At 45.6% G+C, this 21,082-nt stretch overlaps 1 protein-coding gene across 1 annotated transcript in view; it reads left to right on the plus strand.

Annotated features, from left to right (window-relative positions):
- Positions 1-210: 210 nt before the first annotated feature.
- Positions 211-21,082, plus strand: part of LOC144938149 (voltage-dependent L-type calcium channel subunit beta-1-like) — a 170,334-nt gene continuing 149,462 nt past the window's right edge. The window contains exons 1-2 of the mRNA XM_078865877.1: positions 211-977; positions 15,509-15,601. Of these exons, the coding sequence (XP_078722003.1) occupies positions 897-977; positions 15,509-15,601 (174 nt within the window). The 5' untranslated portion in view covers positions 211-896. The remainder of the gene's footprint in view (positions 978-15,508; positions 15,602-21,082) is intronic.

Genomic DNA, 21,082 nt, shown 5'->3' on the forward strand with positions numbered 1-21,082 from the left:
TCAGCCAACGCCTCGACGCCACCGACGAGGCAAACGATTATCATTCGAAGAACAATAAGAACCAATGATCTCTCATGAATAATTCACGAGTTCGCGATTTGCTCGGCCCTTTAGCTCCCCCCTCCCCTCCCTGCCCCTTCACGTAGCAAATGTGAACGCCCAATCGCTAGGAGCCCCGTGTAGGCGCGGACAGAAATCAGCACCAAGGACAGCGGCAGTTCTCGTGCATTGCACACGGGAGGAGCGTCTCACCGGTCCGCCTTAGTGAACGGTCACACGCCTCCTATTATTGGTAGTAGTACATAACCAGTATTAATTGTTGCTATTGTTACAAGTCCTGCTACTGGTTAGGAAAACACGGCGACTCAACCGCGACAAAGCCGACGCCGTATGTCTACAGTAGCGCGTAACGTGACGTTGTTAAAACGGTGTGCAGTGGAGGAGTCTTTAGTATTTAAAACGTGAACACACACACACACACGCGCGCAGCCATACACACATTCACACCGCGCTCGAATACGCATAAACTGTAGGTATATTGGCATCGTGCACATATCTGGTGGCTGCGGCAGCCTTGCACACACGCGTGTCCGCACACGCTGTGTACAACACAAGTCTAAATCCGGTCTTATTATCTAGATATATATTGTGTGTGTGTGTATACACACAACACATACATAGTACATATACTGCACACTGAGTCTTAGATACACATCGTACACACACACGCATCTCGCTGGGATTACAAAATCACGTGCTGCTGTTGCTGCTGCTGCTGGCGGCGCGAAGGAAAACGCAGGGGACAGCAGAAGAGAAGAGGAGACGATAACTGGAAAGGAAAAAGGCATTCGACGTCGTCCTAGAACGTGGGAGTCACATTAATGACAGCCAATTAAATGGTGCAACAAAACATGTCGAGGCAGTCATCAACATCTCAGGATATCCCCATGGATGTTCTGGATAGTCACGGCACACAGGTAAGCGAGCGACGGTGCTATGTGTTTGTACGCTTGCACACGTGCACACACACGTGCATGTGCACACACACACAGGTGCATGTGCGGGTAGCTATCAAGTAAGTGTTGAGTGACCTTTGAACTAATTGTTGCGATTTTATAATATACGTATGACCGATACAACACATTCTTGATTTGAATCTTGATTTGAAGCTTTTGTGACTGCAGGAATATATACACGTACAATGTCCTTGCGGTGCTTGTGTGGTGTACATGTCTTGTTGTATGGGTGTTGTTGGTAATGCCCCAGCATTTTGTGTTGAATGTCCATGTATGTATTGTGTGTGCAGTTTGAGAAAGGAGACAGTGTTTACTTGAAATATTGAGAATGATGGAAGTGTATACAATTACGGTGTCAAATACGCGCACACGCCCATATAGATATTTTATTTTACTGGATTGAAAACACAAACGTTTGCCTTGTGGCCACATGACCCAGAATGTGCCAGACGCCGTGAGACCTCGACAGCTCGGCAGACATTGAGCCTGGATAGTGATTGGATGCGTGACCACGATGTGTAAAAGGTAGGAGCTGTGGACAGTGTGGGCAGCAGAGGGCAGTTCAACTAAATCCATTGTCCTCGACTGTCAGCACTGACCAGCGTGGTGAAGTATGGATGGTCAAAGATCCCTCACGACTAGCAAGGCGTTGGGAGACACTCATCCAGCAAGTGTGTTGACAAAACGTTATGTACAAAGATCCCCCACACAGCCTTCTCAAACTGTTGGGGCAAGTGCTGTTAGCGAGCACATATGAAGGCCTTTGTCTCCCTCGCGGCGATGTTTACACACCGCACCAGGTACTCAATTGGAGCTGATTCGACCTAGGGGAGGCCCAGGACTGGTTCGGATATGCGCCACTCGTGTTGACCGTAAGCGGGAATCGAACTCGGGTGGCCGGGTTCGTAATGCGCACGAACAATGCGTCGGGATTATGCCACGCACGCGACCGTAAATTAGCCAAACTGTTTCTGAAGCTCATCTCGTTCGAATGGTCAAAAGCCCGGTGGAGTCAATTACACATTCTCGTGGCGGGGGCCAGTTGAGTTGCACAACCTGGCGTATTTACGGCATTGTGACTCGAGATCGTTGAAACACAGAGCTAGCTCTCTGCCAGTACTCGGGCATTGTAATGGTTACAATGTCCCTCCTGTCTGAGTTCAGATTGGAACTCTTATTAATACAGAGTGTGTGTATGTGCGTGGGACTGTGAGTGTGCCATTTTGCACGCGTGTGAGTGCATGTGTACGCCTGTGGGACTAATGTGTGTGTGTGCAAGTACATGCGTGTTTGCATGCAGCGTGAATATATGTGCCTATGTGAGTGCTGGCGCGCGTGCACGTGCACGTGTGTGTGTTGGAGGAGCGGTGGCGCAGTGGGTGGCGTGCTACGAACCCGGCGACCCTAGTTCGTTTCCCGCTCACAACCAACACCAGTCACGATTATTTTAACTGATCCTGCGCCTCCCCATGGTCCCCTTGGCCTTTGAATGAGTAACTAATGCGGTGTGTAAATATCGCCACCTCGGGAGACAAAGGCGGCTGGGCATGGTGTTGGCCACAAACCCCATTCGTGTACCGTTCCGGCCTCCATAGGTGCTCGCTAACAGCACTTGCCCGAACACTCGATTAAGGCTTTACGTGGGATGTTTGTCTTTGTGCGTGCTAACACACTGTGGGTTTCGCTCCAATAACAGCAGCAGGGTTCCTTTGTCATGCTCTCAATAGGTCTCAGATATTTAGGGTCCCAATTCGGAAGGGTTAGGGTTGGGCATATCTGGGTGCGTGGTATTGCGGGAATGATTCGTGCCAAATGCATTGTCTTGAAGGTGTCTCCTCCTTAAAGCAATAACACAATTCATCTTCTTGGTTCTTTCGGTAAAGTCACGTAGAAGGGAAATAATAGAATGATAAAAATAAAACATAATAAAATAATTTTCACGACGTTTCGGCCACAACGCAAGCAGCCGTCCTCAGGTGAAGAACAGGTCTGTCGGAAAGACAGCTGTCTACGTGACTTTACAGGTCTGTCTTTCCGACAGACCTGTTCTTCACCTGAGGACGGCTGCTTGCGTTGTGGCTGAAACGTCGTGAGAATTATTTTATTATGTTTTATTTTTATTATTTCCCTTCTACGTTAGTTTACCGAAAGAACCAAGAAGATGAATCCCTGCAGTCACGAAAGCTTTAAATCGAAATACAATTCATGTTTGTGAGCCCAGCTGCCTGATTTACCTGATTTATAGCTGAAATTTGAATTGTGGGTATGTGTGTGTGTGTGTTTCATATCCATACTTATCTATAAATTATGAATTTGGATATCGTGTAATAATGCTGCGCATCAGGGCACTCAACTGACAACCATAAGGATGCAATATTTATATCCAGGTCGGATGTCAGCTTGGGCTATCGTCAAGGTGAACAAAATAGCTACCAATTTGGGAGGTTAACAATAGTATTACACAAAACAAACTGATCCTGTCAGAGGAATGTGGAATGAACACATCTGGCAAAAGATGATAATTATATACAAGAATGCCCCCCCCCACCCTGCTCGCTTGGGAAATGTGACTGAGTTCTGCATGGGCAGTGGTGGCGCAGTGATTAGCACACTGTGTTATGAAGCTTACGATCTGAATTCAATTTCTGCCTACGGTTAACATCGGTGGCGGATGATGATGTATGAACTGGTCCTGGGCTTCCTCATCATCGTCAACCCGTACTGACCAGAGCGGTGAAGTATGGTCAAACAACCCCTATGACAGGCATGGCATGAGGAGACATTCATCCAGCAGTGGATTGACAGAGGAGGTGTACATGTCAGTATTATTATTCTTATGAAATGTGTGTAGTAGACTTTGCCGTATATTCCAAATGCTTGAATCAATATTTTTTTTATACGTGCAGAATAATGATTTAGTTTTATTCTGAGTTTTAATGAAGACAATGAAATGTAACCTTTTTTTACACGAGAATAAATATAATATTTAAGATTGCAATCATAGTTGTGCAGGAATAAGAAAGTAAGCGGAACATTTTTATGGTTTTACATTTAATAGCCCGTGAGGATTTGGATATTATTGCAGCCCTGTTTTCAGTTCGGGTGAGTTTGCGATTCTAACATTTTCGATTTCAGGTTTTTAGATTCTAAAGGGCAATTTCAGATATATATTTAATATCTTTAGATTTTCTAATCGAACATGATATATTAACTGGAGGTGTCTTTTGTGCAAACAAAAGTGACGTTGCTTTCCACCACTTTTGTCGGGAAAAGCACGGAAGTGATGTTACATTAGCGGCGTTATTTCCTCTAACAGCATGCTTGAATCAATACGAAACAAAAACACATCTTTCAGATCGTTCGAAAAATGTCGCGTCCCGGCCGAGTTTTCTGATGCTTCATGTGAACCCGAAAGTCGGGAACATGTTCCTAGTCGACAGCATTCATGCCATGTTCACACAAACATAACTCGCCAATCTCACAACCCAACGTGAAGCTCTTCTGCATCTGAATTGGCCAAAAGACACATCTCCTTAGATCGTGGTTTGTTGGATCATGACGACATTATTATATCCATGAGCCTCACACACACACACACATTTGGCTAAGAAGTGAACTCTTAAGAGGCAATACATGAGTGGTTTGCTGACCTACTTATGCGGACCTTTGAGTGTAATCTCCTCATATCCACGGGTTTTCTCCACGTGTCCTGGTTTCCTCCCACACACAAACACGCTAAAAACACACCTGGCCTCACTTTTAATATAGGCCTCAGCTACACACGAGCCTCCACTGGCTTTCTTGGGTAAAACAAGATACTAAAAAATCAAAGTGTCTCCTTGGCCTAATAAACACGGATAAATGCTCATTTCCGTAAGGGGCTCAGAAGACAAAGGAGCAGGCCTGCAAATTATCGCTGAAACCACTACTGGCAGAAGGACCTCCACTAGGGGCAATTTTGGTCTTCTCTTCCACACTGGCAGTACATCTTGGAAGAGGTGGAAGTACCCACAATTTACGACACTGCAAGTGATCTGCCGATGAATGAGCGTATGTACCCATTTCTATTGCTGGGTGGACAGTCGTGGGGGTATTTAAGATCCTTTACCATTGTTTCGACTGTCACACCGGGAGACCCCAAAAATTCAGATTGCAAAATCCAATGTGCCAACCGTTATACACCAGTGGCTGTACCACACTGGACCACACTATAGGGGATTTCCCACATTTCTATTCCAGGGGTCATTCGCTCCGGAGGACAATCACTGTTGACCTCTAACAAAGTGGAATCATTGTTTTATATTATCAATCTCAGAATGATGATGGGCTCAGTCAATCTCAGAGACGGATTTGAACGCATTGCCTTGGAAATGTGATTGCATGTTTTTCCGTGCGTGAATATCATTCGCCTTATAGGTTTGCTAAAACCCAGATGTACATGGTGATGAATTCAATACACACATTCCCCCTATTTATAACCATTGCTGATGGCACATTTCTGATGTAATGAAATTATAATTTACAGCCCTTTGTCACTGCACTGCTGGATACATATGGGGGAACAAAGTCAGCTGCCGCTTGCACTTATGAGACGCATCTGTGTAACCCAGATAGCTTAGCCAATTTATATTCAGACATTCATTGTTATTAAACAAAAGTACGTATTAAATGCCTTTCAGAGTCGGCAGCATTCAATGTCAGATCACCATAATAATGTAGAGTGCTCTGATTTTGCAAGATCAAATCAACCTATGACGTGTACATTTTAAGAATGACATAACCCCAGTATTCAAGTAATTCGATGACAGAAGGACCCAATCACCCACAATGCACCGCATTATGTAAGAGCTCAGATGCTAAGCCGAGCTTGGGCCTTCACAGTACTTGGATGAGTGACCACCATGCACAAAATAGGTGCTCTATGCTGCTGTGGGGCTACATTGCCAGCAAAGGATAATGCTGCAAACATTATTTAACTGTAGCTGTGTGTTTCCCTTCTCCAGAATCACAAACCCACATGAACCAGGATGGAGAAGTATAGGCAGATAATATCCAAGACCCGCATGATGTAGGGGTCGTTAGATTGTGTTTAAAACCAGTCATCAGAATGATTTTATTACATGCACTGGTGAGGCCCGATGACATATTTTGAAGGCAATCTCTTTCTCTTTGTACATATGTATGTTTAACTTGTTTTGCACCGTACCTAACCAACCGTGCTAATCGGAGGTGTACCGTGTCCTTCCTCAAATATGTCGATCATGGCTTTCCTTCCATTTAGCTCTGTCCACGATATTTACTCAAGAACTGCATTAGATATTCCTCCCAATTGCATCCAATTATTAAAATTGCTTCTGTACTTAATTCGCTGTCTTCCCCAGCTTCTTGTTGTTCCTATAATTTCCGCAGTCAAAACATTACATTCAGTCTCTTGTTTTCTCACTACATGTCCAAGAAAGCAAACTTGTCTTTATTTCATTATTCTTATTAATGTTCTATTTGTAAACTGCTATCCATAATAGATGTATGTTACCCACCTTGTCTATTCATGAAATATTTAACATCCTTCTTTAAAAAAAACACATTTCTGTGGCTTCTAGTTTGCTTTGTATGGTCTTTGTAGTTGTCCATTTTTCACATCCACAAAGGAGAACTGACATTATTTAACAAGGCAAGAGTGAAGCTAACAATGATAACACTCATTATGTATTCACCCGAAATGCCCTAAAGAGTCTCGGGACTTATTTTAGGAGGTTCCTGCTGAAAATGTTTGGCCAATTAGATATTTCTAAATTGTGTTTGCGTGTTGGAGAACAGACAAACGTCTGCTCACCCACTCATGTGAGCAGACAATGCTCACAAATCTAATGTTATGCATCAATAGCCTATTTTCTGTACCACACAACTGGACATCTCGTACATTTCTTGAAATAGGTGTCTCTCCTTCACACACCGTGGCCCCATCTTTCTGTGACCCAACAATTCCCAGCAGCTGTTAGTCTCTGGTTGACGGGCATACACCACCACATCTGGCCATAGCATGCTTGGCTGAAATGGCTATCTGTGTAATTTTCAGACATGCTAAGATGATTGTCATGCTCTAACGACGCAATTTACACTTACTTTCCAGTGCATTAAGGTTTTAGTACTGTGAGCGTTTAGGAGATTGTGTCATCCAGCAGATTAACAGAGTGCTATAGTGAAACAAAGTATTTCCAATGTTGATGGGAACGTGGAATTCCCACCACTGGTTCAGGCCCAACTATGGAGATGAACACCACCCCGTTGCTACATTGAACAGAAAGACACAATGTCTTTGAATGCCTCATTTCGTATTTTAAATACGTAGCCAGGAGGTTATGGCTCTCGCATGATTCGGGGTTGGGGAGAGCGTGCGGGGCTATGAGGGTAATCCGCCTCCCCCCGCTGCCACCCTCCTTGAGACCCTGAATATTGGTATTTAATTGACATTTACCAGAGTAAGTACACTTAATTTGATTATTATTAATAGTAGTAATGTATCTATGGCTACGTTCAGTTCGTTTGGCTCCACTTAGGTGCGAAAGAAGTTCAGAATACACAGATACGTATCTTCTTGGTTCTTTCGGTAAAGTCACATAGAAGGGAAATAATAAAATAATAAAAATAAAACATAATCAAATAATTCTCACGACGTTTCGGCCACAACGCAAGCAGCAGTCATCAGGTGAAGAACAGGTCTGACAGCGTTTGAATGACGCTTGCGTTGTGGCTGAAACGTCGTGAGAATTATTTTATTATGTTTTATTTTTATTATTTTATTATGTTTAATTTTTAATATTTTATTATTTCCCTTCTACGTGACTTTACCGAGAGAACCAAGAAGATGAATCCCTGCAGTCACGAAAGCTTTAAATCGACAGATACGTATGTTGAACTTCTTTCAACGCAGCTCCCTATTTAAACATCTTTACATTTTAGGATGCCCCTTGCCTCGCGAATATTCTCGATCCACCTCTGGATGCGTCTGCTTGCTCCCCTGCACAGCAACGCGACGACATGACGACATGTCACCGCTTGGGCTCACGTTGCCACTCCCGATTCGTGTATTCCTTTCCACCGCCGTGGAGCATACCAGAATCTCTAATTAATGTCTGCAGCAGTCGCGTGAGCACAATAAACGTGAATCAATTATCGGTGGACGCGCAAGTGGCTTGATGTGCGCAGGGCGCGATTCGTCAATTCACCAGTGGGACGGGGGAGGGTTGGAGTAACATATAAAAGCTTGCCCCAACCCACACGGAACGTGGTGTGAGGAAGCCTTCATCCCATAGTAGATTGGAAAATAACAGAAAAAATATGGATTTTTTTTTGTAAACACATAACAGGTGGTATTGCCTTCATTTGTTATGTGTACTTTGAAATAATACATTAATAATTATGTATTTTACCTTGGGAAGCCTCACGGAGTCAAGCTTTTTTTTTTTCAAGAGGGCGCTGCTAACATTGAGATGATGTTTGGCCAGTTTAAAGAACGATGGTTTGTCTTCTTATTTGGAGGAAACAGGAGCACCCGGAGAAAGCCCACCACGCATGCGTACGCCTGGCACGGCACTCACAGCTCCGCACAGGGATATTCAAGAAACCATTGCTGCGCATCCATCTCCTGGCCATCTCGCAGCCAGGCACAACCCTACAACACCGGCTGCTCCCAAGGAGTCTCCCACTCAAGGACTGAGCAGGCTCATCCCCTGGCAGTGTGCAATCAACATTTGTCACCCCGGGGTGGGGGTTATAAATATCTCCCCAGGAATGACAACTAAAAGTCCAGTTCTGAGGATTTAAATTTCAGAGCCAGAGACCGCCGCCCCCACCTCCCCCCACCCAAAACCACCTCCCTCCCCCCCCACCACCACCCAGGATATATGCATCGTGAACATACGAATCCATTTCAATCTAAGAATCAATGAGATGTTACATACTTAGTAAGCACACTGCCTACACCATCACTACCAAGCCTCCTGATGACACCCCAGTGCACTGTTGCCCGACGCGCGCTGCCGTTAGAGCAACCAGATCTCATTCAGGGCGGGGGTGGGGGAACCCAACGGCCCGTGGACCACATCCATCCCATTTCACACATGAGACCTGCCCGGGGTCGTGGCGAGGAGAGCGCTGGGGTGTGCCCTGCACCACCCCAATGTCCATTTGGTCCACCCAAATTCACTCTCCTTTGCGGTAAAATCACAGTCACGCATCGCGGTGGCCCGCCGCGCACAACAGCTCTGCCGCTCTCTGCCCTACCCGATGTGAGATGAGCTGGAGCCTGGCCTGGGCCTGATTCTTAGAATTGGCCCACAAATGATATTTGTCTTTCACTGGAAGCAGCCTCTTCAGCCCCGTGTCTGCTTCGGAACCGCGACCGGGAGTAATCGTCCATAATCGAGGTTTTTTTTTGCGTTAGATCGCGTAATTGTAAATGTGTCGTTAAACCCGCCACCACCCGACACATTATGGTGTAAAAATTGTGGGCGTTTTATTTTTATTTTTTAGCAGCGGCAGAACAACGAGACGACTGTGGAGCCGGCCCGCCATCATTAGGAATCATCAGTGCAGTGGCAGCCACGATATGGCCACAGTTTTGTTTTTGTTTTTTAAGTTGGTGGTCTAAAACAAGGCTGGGTGCGTTATACATGCAGCTTGGCAGGGTGCGAGGACCGATTCAATTGCATTGTTTAGTGTCTAAAACCCACCCATTTTGCGTGTATATGTCACCTGCTTTTGTTTTCAGCCTGCGTACATCTTTCCGCGTGATAAGTTTTTCATTATTTATAGAAAGTTTCGAAATTGGTGTATTGGTCCTGAGCCTCCCTAGGTCGACGTGCTCTGAAGTGAGAAATTGTTTTTTTGGTATCTAAACAACAGCACTGGGGAGACAAACATTGATCGGGCATTGTGCACTGTCCATCATGCTGGCATTAATAGATTATCAACACTTACCCCTTTCATTCACGATTTGTATATCAGTCTAAACAAATGGAACTTATCTGCAACTTATTTCCTATTATTACTATATATTTTACCAGGTAAGGCTCACTGAGCCGTATAGCTCTTCTCAGACTATTACCTGCGATAATTATTTTCCCTAAAAGCTCCTATTATCCATTGTCTGAATTATTACCATTATCTGCGATTTTTTTCGTCTTCCCCATCCTGCTTTGCAAAACAGATTCTTATTATTTGTGAACTTTTTTGAAATAAAAGTCATCATATTTATAATAATGAGTGTTTAAATATATGGTATATAGAGTTGCCCTTCTTTACACGGGGGCATCTCAGAGCACTTTACATGCGATAAAAAAAAACTGACATCACAACTTGTCTCAACGTACGTGAAAGGGCATCCCCAGTTACAGTTTTTCCTGGACCTAACATCGGGCATTGGTCCGCCAGTATGGGGAGATCACCGCGATAATTGCCATGTGTAATCCCAATCGAGTTATTTGCATTTGGACCACGACGCCATCACACAATGGCCTACCCGTTGAGAATTACGACAGAGGATCTCAACCAGGGCAGCCCTGCCGGATCGGAACAACCAAACCGCTGCCACATTCGGCGAATGCGCTGCCGCTGGGCGATGCCTGCCACCATCATTTGCCAAGCTCGTCGCATTATCTGCGATTAGCACGGTAGGCCACGTACGGTGTGAAAGAAGTTCAGCATACATACATTATCCACCCCCCCCCCCCCCCAATTGGAGAAGCAGAGTATATTCGCGGGTGTCATCGCGGATAATAGGATCCACAATGTCTGCCCTCCTCAATCACTGTGTATAACGGTGCCTACGCTATATATCTGCATGTGCCCATGCTCGTGTGTGCATATCTGCTGCCTTATTCTGTCTGAATGCTCTGCAGCAGATTCGTGGCTTTAGAGCTCCTGTGATTAGGTAGGGGAGTGCACACTCCAGCACAGCTCTGGATATCCTGCTGCATTTGTGCCTAAGGGGCCGTCCATAAATGACGTCACGCACCTGGGGGGGGGGGATCAGACATTTGTGACGATGTGTGACGAAGGGGGGGGGGGGGTGTTTGGGAAATGTGACGTCACATCAAAATTCGCAACTATGAATAAATATAGATAACACGTTCTACTTAATTAAATAGACTTTTTAACAAATGTTTTCTCCTACAGCATCTGAGTGCAGCGCCACATTAAATATGCACTACAATGACAATAGTTAAAAGCGATTTAAGGCGTCTTTTATTTTGGGGGGGGCGGGCAGAGTTTCGTGACGTCATATTTGAGGGGGGGGGTCTGAGTTTTTGTGACACCGTGTGACGGGGGGGGGGTCAAAAATCGTCCAAAATCGCGTGACGTCATTTATGGACGGCCCCTAAGATTTCAGTAGCCAACATACGTGCGTGGGTTGATTCACTCAGCCTTGCATGCTAGGGTATGCCCGACGTTTCCCATCTCGTAATCAATCTATTCCAAATCGCCTGTTGCTTTGTTTGATTGCATTCACTCGGTGTATAGAAATGCTCCTGCTGAGCACGCACGCGGCTCTCGTCATCGTTGGAGAGTCGTTTGTTGCAAGCGTGAATGTGAACGTCATCAGATTCACTCAGACGGGTCTACGTCATCCTCGTGCGTTCAGTCAGCATTCGTGTCCCTGGAATGATTTCGGCACACCACACCCATCTCGCCCTAGTCTGTCCTCGCGACACTGCTGCTGTGTGCATGAACAAGGATACAATAACGTCCCGCTCCTCGGATGAGCACGATTGGCTACGTACGGTGCGAAAGAAGTTCAACATATATACATAGGAGAATTTTACACATTCCTGCGGAGGGAGCTGGTAGGAACGTTGGGTTGCTCGGTCAATGGCCAGGGTCAACGGCGGCGTGGTGTATTCCGCAAATATCCCCGACTGTGAGGGCAGGCACAAGCCGGCGTGAGTAGGTTAAACGTTGAGTTTTATAAGGGCATCACGGGGTGACCAGCCCCTCCCCACCCAGCCCCACCCCTCTCACCCAGCCCCTCCCTACCCTCCCCACCCAGCCCCTCCCCACCCAGCCCCTCCCCACCCTCCCCTCCCCACCCAGCCCCTCCCTTCACGACGGACGGACGGACACAAGAATCCCCTGTGGGCTGGTGTAACCAGGAGGTTCTTACCAGTATGAGCAGGCGTACCTTGTCCTCTAGTGCAAGTGCCCTCTGCTGAGAATCGCTTCTCCAGTGGTTCTCAACCCTCAGACGATGTTTGCAGGACAACGGTCTGCCATTTTGTGAAGAAGAATCGGATCTGCATCAGTTCCGCAGAAACGTTCAAGATTCGTTGATCTCAAGTCGCGACTAACAACATGGAGTCCCCACAGTTCCTTTTAATTATAAAGACCCAAACCCATGAAAGTGCCTCGTAAGTAGAGGTCACAATATCTTACCACAGTGCCACACAACTGGATAAAAAAAATCAATGAATCGTAAATGCTGCATGAATTAACCTTCTCATGCATAAATTAGTTAAACACATCTTTTTTTTCGATTTAAAGCTTTCGTGACTGCAGGGATTCATCTTCTTGGTTCTTTCGGTAAAGTCACGTAGAAGGGAGATAATAAAATAATAAAAATAAAACATAATAAAATAATACAACTCTCACGACGTTTCTCAGGTGAAGAACAGGTCTGTCGGAAAGACGCAGTCTTTCCGAGGACGGCTGCTTGCAGTGTGGCCGAAACGTCGTGAGAATTTATTATGTTTTATTTTTATTATTTTATTATCTCCCTTCTACGTGACTTTACCGAAAGAACCAAGAAGACACATTTTTTTTAGCTTTAATGTGATTTAAGAAATGGGAGGAACCCCATCCCCCAAACGTGTGCAAAATGCTTAATCGAACTTCACAGCGGTCGCGTAAATAATAATAATAGCGGTCCACCGCCCGGTGCACGTGCTGCACTCGTGACATCAAAACCGACTCGGATCACCGTGTGGCGGGTTGCATTGCCAACAAGGTTACAGGGCACCTTGCCAAGACGAGGAGCAGCCGAAGCGTTGCACAGGAGAGAGGGCCCATTTCATTATCAGATTAAACACCGCACAGCTCAAAGATTACCCCACCCCCCCCTTCCCTTCCCATCCCCGACTCAGAAGAGCTCCTGTTGAAGAGACAAGGCAGTGGTGCAGCTGGCTCATTGAGGACCCTTAGCAGAATGTTAGATTTTGGGTGCCGTTGCTTCATGTGCGTCGCCCTGGCGAGGTGTTAACAACCTCGGTTGGTCGACAGGAGGTTGCGGTGTTCGATGCCGACCGTGACGCCCGTGTGTTTGGAGTTTGCACGTTCTCCCCGTGGTGGAGCGGAGTTTTCTCTGGGTCCTCTGGCTGCAATACATGTGCACGTGGTAAGCCACTTCGTTGGGTGATCGTTTGTGGCCAGTCCACTTCTGAAAAAATTAACCCGTAAAAACAACGTTTTTCACTATAGATCCTTTATATGCGTGGCGGCTAGAGTCCTCTCGTCCTCTGGCTTGAGATGGCTGCCACCGATGGGTCAGATGATTGCCTGCCACCATTAAGCAATTGGTAATTAAATATAATTTTTTTTTCCTAAAAAGTGTAAAATTTTGGAAAAACTTTTTCACGAAAATAAATTGTCACGCACAACGAGTCTGTGTGCAACATGTCAGCTCGATTGGATCACGGGAAGTGGGTTAAAAACGACCGAAAGATTTGCATGGTCGTAAGCGCGCAAGCAAGCAAGTGAACTTAATATAAAGGATTTAAAAAGGGCTACATGGCTCAGTGAGCCTTACATGGTAAAATAAACAATAAACAATCTAGATTTGAAGTTTTCGTGACTGCAGGAATCCATACTCTTTGGTTCTTTCGGTAAAGTCACAAAGAGTATATAAAAAAAACAGTTTTTAGTTTTGATGAGTTTTATTTGCATAACGTTCTAGTGATGTGGCAGGAGGTATAGACAAATATGGAAATGTAGTGGTAAATGAGAAATGTATATGGACATGAGTATTACAATTAGGGGAGAGAGATGTAGACAAGACACGGACTAGAGATATTAATTGGATTTCTCATGAACATTAGGATTTGAGCTGATGTCTGATGAACCCCCTAAATTTTGTCGCGAATCTGGGGCCCCTTGGGATGCTTGAGGGCCCAAAGCCTTGGCTCGGTTTGCGAGCGCCTAGCGTGCAGCGCTGCGATGTTGCCGTGACGCGAGCGCGCGCCGTTATATTTTTTACCGATGAACGCTCGAGTGAACGCGACACCTAAATTAATTTCCCAAGGAATTTAAAAAGACAACAGTGAAATGCGTCTCATTGCTTGCATGAGAAGATAACGGAGAGGTGCTCGTCTCGTTTGGTTGCCTGGAGCCAGTGGTGGTGGGGAGGGAGAGGGAGAAATTCCACACTCCTAAGGCTATTTGGTGACTTTGCAGGATGGCCGCTGTTTAAATCCCACCCCCGCCACCCAAGGAGAAATATAAATGATATCACGAAAAAAAATATTGTTTCTAACTTCCATTAACGTGCGCACGTTTGCTGAATTTGCAGCGGCTCAACAAATAAAATAAGAATCTAATTTCTTGGAGCTCATAAAAAATATTTCACTGCGGTAGCTGCATTTGCAATGCGTGCACAAGCCTGTATTTTATTGCGTTGAGAAAGCTGACAATGACCTTCCTAAGGAAATACTGGTTCCTACAATGAGAATGTGGAATTTCCACCACCGGCTTTAGATCTGCCAATGTAAGCGAGTGCTCGTCAGGTCGTTTCTTGAGCATGAGCGACACTTTTCCTCTGTTTGAGTGAGACGTTGCAATGCACGTGATGTTGAATAGGTGCCTACGTATAACAGTTCCCTTTTCTGCTCTCTCCCCCCCCCCACTTTCCACACTCAATATACACACATTTTCACCTCCATAATCGTTCGTTTCCATCTTCCATTCCTTCGCTCTCAATTTCCATCTCTATGTAACATGTCTTTCCTTTTGTCATTCCTGCCCCTCTCTCAATCTCCTCCACCGCCTGCCTTTTCCCCTCCCTCGATCTTCATCTGCCGTGCTCCGTATCGAAATCACCGCAACATCTGCCCATGTCCCTTCGTCTCCGTCTTCATCGTCGCCTGCACTTTCCGTCAAATTTCGCCGCGTGCCTCGGCATCCCTTCATCTCCATCTCGTCCCAATCGACGTGTCACCACCGTTTCCGCTCTCCCGAACCGCGCACGTTCTCGTCTGCGATCGTTATGACGCTTCGCTCCTTCACGATTTCCCGACGTCGCTCCTTTCACTCCGTTCCGTGTAACATCTCACACGTGTGGGTTAACCGCTCAACAAATCTTGAACTCCTCATTTCTTCTTCACGTGGGGAATTGGTCACTCTTCACACCCTCCCGTTTGCTGTCACACCATAACTTCCTCTCTTCACGATTCACCCCCCCTTCCACCCCCCCCCCTTCCACCCCCCTTCCTCTCCCCTGCATCCAGTCTGCCGGAAAGTGTGGTCATGGAAGGGGGCGATTCAAGCGCTCCGATGGAAGCACCTCCTCTGACACGACCACCAACAGCTTTGTGCGCCAGGTAAGAAAAATCGTTATTTTTTTACTCTTTGACCAGGTAAAGGCCCCAGACAGTGCTATTAGTTTTTTTTTTCAGAAGAAGACCTGGCCACCAATATAATAGCTCGACGAAGTGACTCATCACCTGGAAATGTGTCGCTGCAGCCAACATACTCTTAACGCGTGTTCCAAGATGTGGAGGGGAAAAATCCGGAGGACCCCGAGAAAATTCCACACGATCACGGGGCGAACATGCCGACTACAAATATACAGGCGTCAGGGTTGGGATCGAACCCACGACCATCCGGGATACCAGGCGAGGGAGACTCACGGTTGGGGAGGGGTGGGCTTTACAATGGCCATGTTGGAGACGCTGAGCACAACAAAGGTGACCCACTCAGTTTGAATGTGCATTTCAAGGACCTGTGATTAGTGACCATCATCAGTGACCGCCTTATGCATCACACATGTCAACCCACACGGTTTACCCGTATTCTTGCACAGGGAAATTGAGTTTCCAGGTCCGTACCGCGTACAGCCGTTTCAATAGGGGCAAAAAAATATGTCTATTTGTTTGTGATGGGACTTTGCAGGATGGACGTTGAGATTTATAAGGGCACGGGGTGACCAATAAGGTCTGAATTGGTCTGGAATAAGGTAGGCACTGATAAGGGTTGACAGGTAAGCTGCATTGAGCGCTTTCAGATGGCGCTTCTGGGGCCGTCTGGACCGCTCTTCCTTCCTATATTTGGAAGCTACTGGAGCTCTGCGCTTTAACATCGTCGAGATTGAAAATGCTTTTCTTTAGAACTGCTTTTTGTGTTTAGTTTGTTGTCCTTCCCCCACACCTACAATTATCACGGTTGGCTACGTACGGTGAGAAAGAGGTTCAACATAAATGCAAAGACAAAGATCCCCCGTATAGCCTTAACAGACTGTTGGGGCAAGTGCTGTTAGTGAGCACCTATGAAGGCTGGCACGGCACACGACGGGGTGGGTGGCCAGCACCACGCCCAGCCGCCTTTGTCTCTCCAGTGGCGATTTTTACACATCGCACCAATTACGCATTTGAGACTGAGTCGACCTGGGGGAGGCCCAAGACCGGTTCAGATAATCACCACAGGTATTGGCCGTGAACGGGAATCGAACTGGGGTCGCCAGTTTCGTAGCGCAGCGCGCTAACTGCTCCACTCCCGCTTCCTACAATGTATACACATACATATATTACACTGTGTTTTCCCAGTGTAGTTAGATGTCAGTTCCTGCCTGGCCTCTAATAGCTGCACAAAAATCCGTCGTTTTACATTTACGTTATCACTTAATTGTATGTCTAAGTGAGTCTGTATATAAGTCTGATGCGAGTTTATGATCCAATGCAAGTCTGAGCAGTCCATTGTAATATTTGTAAAAAAAATAGTGTGTTAGCCAATGAAAACGTCTGTGGGTTATTTTCTCTTCTGTGAAATATCGTGTTAGTCTATGGATTCTATGTTGGTCTAACTGATCAATGTTATTCTATGTTAGTCTGCAAAACCATTGTTAGACTATGGATTTCATGTCCTGTCTTAATTTGTGAAACCTGCAGAAATAAATGTTAGCCAATGGGACCTATGTTAGTCTGTGGGTCCTATGGTAAATGTATGAAATTCACTGCTTATAAGTCTGAATATAGTATACATCATCATCATAACATTAACATATACGTTATAAGAAATATATCAACACTATTATAACATTAAATACATATTTTAAACCGCCATTTTCACTATTGCCAATCCAGTATTCTCAATTTAACTAGGAATTACTTATGCATAAAACTGAAATGCTAAAAATACCAATAAATATATTCTTTGGGTCTTTGGGTAAAGTACGTAGATAGCAAAAATAATAAAAAAAATATCACGACGTTTCGATCGCAACACAAGCAATCGTCATCAGGTGAAAAAAACAGTGGGAGAGCTGCTGAGACAGGATGTTATAAGGGTTTGAGATGGGTGAAGCCCAAGGTGTAATAAGCGAAGTGGGCGGGGCTAGTGACGAAATTTGCATGTCAATGTAAGATCTGGTAAATCGGAGAACCACCCCCACAACGACGAAGCTGCGGAAGTGGCCATTGTATTGTGAGAGATTAGCATGTCAATGTAAGATGAAGCTGCAGAGGTGGCCATTGTATTGTGAGAGATTAGCATGTCAATGTAAGACGAAGCTGCGGAGGTGGCCATTGTATTGTGAGAGATTAGCATGTCAATGTAAGATCGTAGAGCCACCGCCACATCGAGGAAAACGGACAACGGTGGCTGTGTTAGTGAGACATTTAACCTGTTAATGTAAAGACATTTAACCTGTTAATGTAACACCTGAGAGTCGAAAATAACTGCTAACATCGGAAGGTAGGATGTAAACATCACAGCCAGTTGACTTAAACTGGTTAATAACGTTCTTCCAATGATTGCTCAGTTTGTACCCATCGTCTCGGTTGAAATTGTGTCTGTGTTTATATATCTGGATGGCTTTATAAACGAATCTTTGCTGATAGCCAGTGGGTTTGCAGAGTACCTTTGTCTTGGAAAAATCTATTTCGTGTGTGCCCGCAGCATTAAAACAATGATCAGCCACGGCCGAGGTATTGGTCCTACCGTGTTTCAGATCTGCCTTGTGGTGTTCACGAACACGGTCCGAGACATGTCGCTTAGTTTCCCCAATGTAACTACTGCCACAGACACAACTTAGTTTGTAGACACCGGGGTATTGCATGTCAGGGATCACATCCTTCACTGATGGGATCAGATTACGAATTTTATGTACTCTGTTGAATCGAACTTGGATCTTGTGTTTGCTCATGATTTTGGAAATATTTTTGGTGACCCCTGCCTTGTATGGCAAGGTGATGGTTTTGATTGGGTCCTCAGATGGTTCTTTCCCAACGGTTGGGGTGATAGCTTTACAGATTGTGTGGTCTGATAATCCATTAATCTTGAGAGCTTGGTGTACGTGTTCCAGTTCATTGGCTAGGTGATGATGATCGGAAATACATCGAGCTCTATGGTGTAGAGTTTTGATGAGGGAATTCTTCTGGGATGGATGGTGGTGGGAGTCAGGTTTTAGGTCGGCATCCATATCGGTGGCTTTCCTGTAGACAGAGTGTCCCAATAAGCCATCTGGTTTCTTTTCGATTAAAACATCCAAGAATGGTAACTTGCCATGCTTTTCCACCTCCATGGTGAATGTGATGTGTATGGAATTGATGTGGTTGAAGAATTGGCCCAGAGCTGGTAGGCCATGTGACCAGATGACGAACGTGTCATCTACGTACCTCTTCCACAAGATAGGACGTAGGGTGGATGCCTGGATGGCATCTGTCTCAAAATTTTCCATGACAATATTGGCTACAACTGGAGATAAGGGAGAATCCATTGGGGTACCTTCAACTTGTTTGTTGAATGTTCCATTCCAGGTGAAGTAAGTGTTGGTGAGGCAATATCTAACCAGGGCCGGTACATCAGCATTCAGTCCTTGTTGGACAAAATCTTCAATGATTGCAATGGTGTCAGGCACAGTAACTTTGGTAAACAAATATTTTACTTATTATAATGTAGATTCTTATGAAATGTCTTGGTTAATGTAATTTGCATCTCACAATTACTGAGGAGCCACAGACACGAGCTGAAAAATAGCAGCCAGTTGGTGAGCTGGTGCCAGCAATACCCAAGCTCTAAGATTTTTCAGACAATTCATGAATATTTATACATATGGAAGGAACCCAGAGCACCCAGAGGAAACCAAGCATGCGAAGGGGCAATTCTCTATCCCATACGAAAGGAACAGATGAGATTAGTCCTCATTGTGCTGTACTATTTCTGACAAGCCAGTGTATACGTTCAAACGCACGTGGTGATCGTCTTCATTGGCGGCCTTAGCTAGTGCAGTAAATTCCACATTCCCATGGTGGGGCCAGTCTGTATGGCAGCTCTGGTCATGGTGACGTGGTCAAGTGGTCGCACATTTGCAACTTGTTGCAGAGGCTTGTGGTTCAAGCACGTCTGATCGATGCTGCGGCTGTATTAATGCTGAGGCTGTGTTAACCGTGAAAATGCGTACCGTCTGCTTCACAGTGAACGTCAAAGATGCTGGCACATTATTAGTAGTATTTTACATTTTTAAGGTGCATTTCATTCATAGACAGACTTAAATTTAGCCAAATATTCTGATTGTTTTATTAAAAGCGTTCCACAGCTGGGAGGGCTGCACTGGCAAACGTCCGATCATCCCAGGAGCAGATCCTTGACCTCGGAGTACGTAAAAAGAAGGCGACCCAAAGATCGCAGGGACCTCGTTGGAGTTAGAACGAGAGTAGGCCATGTGTGCCGGCAGCACGCTCAAACATTTCCCAAAAAAAAATAATACTCGCAAAATACTTTATCAGGTAAAACCACGTAGCAACATCGCCCCCGTACTGGTAGACTCTACTCATCTGTGAAACATAGCGCCTCTGGGATAGCCTTGCACTATAACAAAAAATGGCAGAAAAATACCAAATGTAACAAAAAATGTTTTAAAATGTAACAATATGGTAGTGATATTACCCATCCCTGAAAGATGGTTGGCTGACTCAAGCCCTGACCGGGACTTAAACTACAACCTGCCACCTGTGAGTCGAGTGCTCTACCCATCGCCCTCATCCGGCCAAATAAATGGGAATATGTTTTTGTCTTAAGCGCAGAGCTTCATAATAAAATTATATAAATCAACGGCGGATGTAAATCTCACGTCAAGTACAATATCGGTGCAGATTAAGACAACTGCATATTTCGAATAGACAAACACTGCATGTGGTCAACCTTTTTGTTGGTGCCGGCATATGTGCCGCGCAGTACACTCGCTTGCCTTGGACTCTCATTTCACGTGCAGAAGAGGAGGCTTGTTAATTGTCCCCGTTTGTTCAGCTTCATGGATTTGTTGTCGTTGCAGATGCTTTTTTGTTGTGCTGCGCTGTTCATTAATGCTTGAACGAAATACGTTGGTCCTCCCGTTTGAGTATCGGTGACCATGGCAAGGATTCTAGGAATTCAATGGAAAGGATTGCGTACAGAACGTGCTGGCAATTGTTGTGGACGTAATCATGAAGACACGCAGAGGTCAATTCCTAATTGAACATCTTCCCTCGCCCCCCAATCTCAAACTCCACCACCTGCTCCCCCACAACTGTGCTCCTTCCGTTAACCCCTTCCGACCCCCACTCTCATAGCAATGTGCAGAAATACTTTCCAGAGTTCAGCCCTGGATAACTCCAGCTGAAATTAGGCTCTGAAGAGGAGATTGTGATGGGTAGGGGGGTGGTTGAGTGGGGGGGGGGGAGCTCAGGTTACCGAGACAGGCATTGAAGGGGGCACGGAGAGGTCATCTCATCGACCTCAAGCCAGATGGCGGTGGCGATGAGGTGGTAATAACAGACCTCGGAAGCTGGATGTCAACTGTCCCACGGTTGTAGGATTTGGCAGAATGA

The sequence above is a fragment of the Lampetra fluviatilis genome, chromosome 21 (genome assembly GCF_964198595.1).
Source record: "Lampetra fluviatilis chromosome 21, kcLamFluv1.1, whole genome shotgun sequence".
NCBI lineage: Eukaryota > Metazoa > Chordata > Hyperoartia > Petromyzontiformes > Petromyzontidae > Lampetra > Lampetra fluviatilis.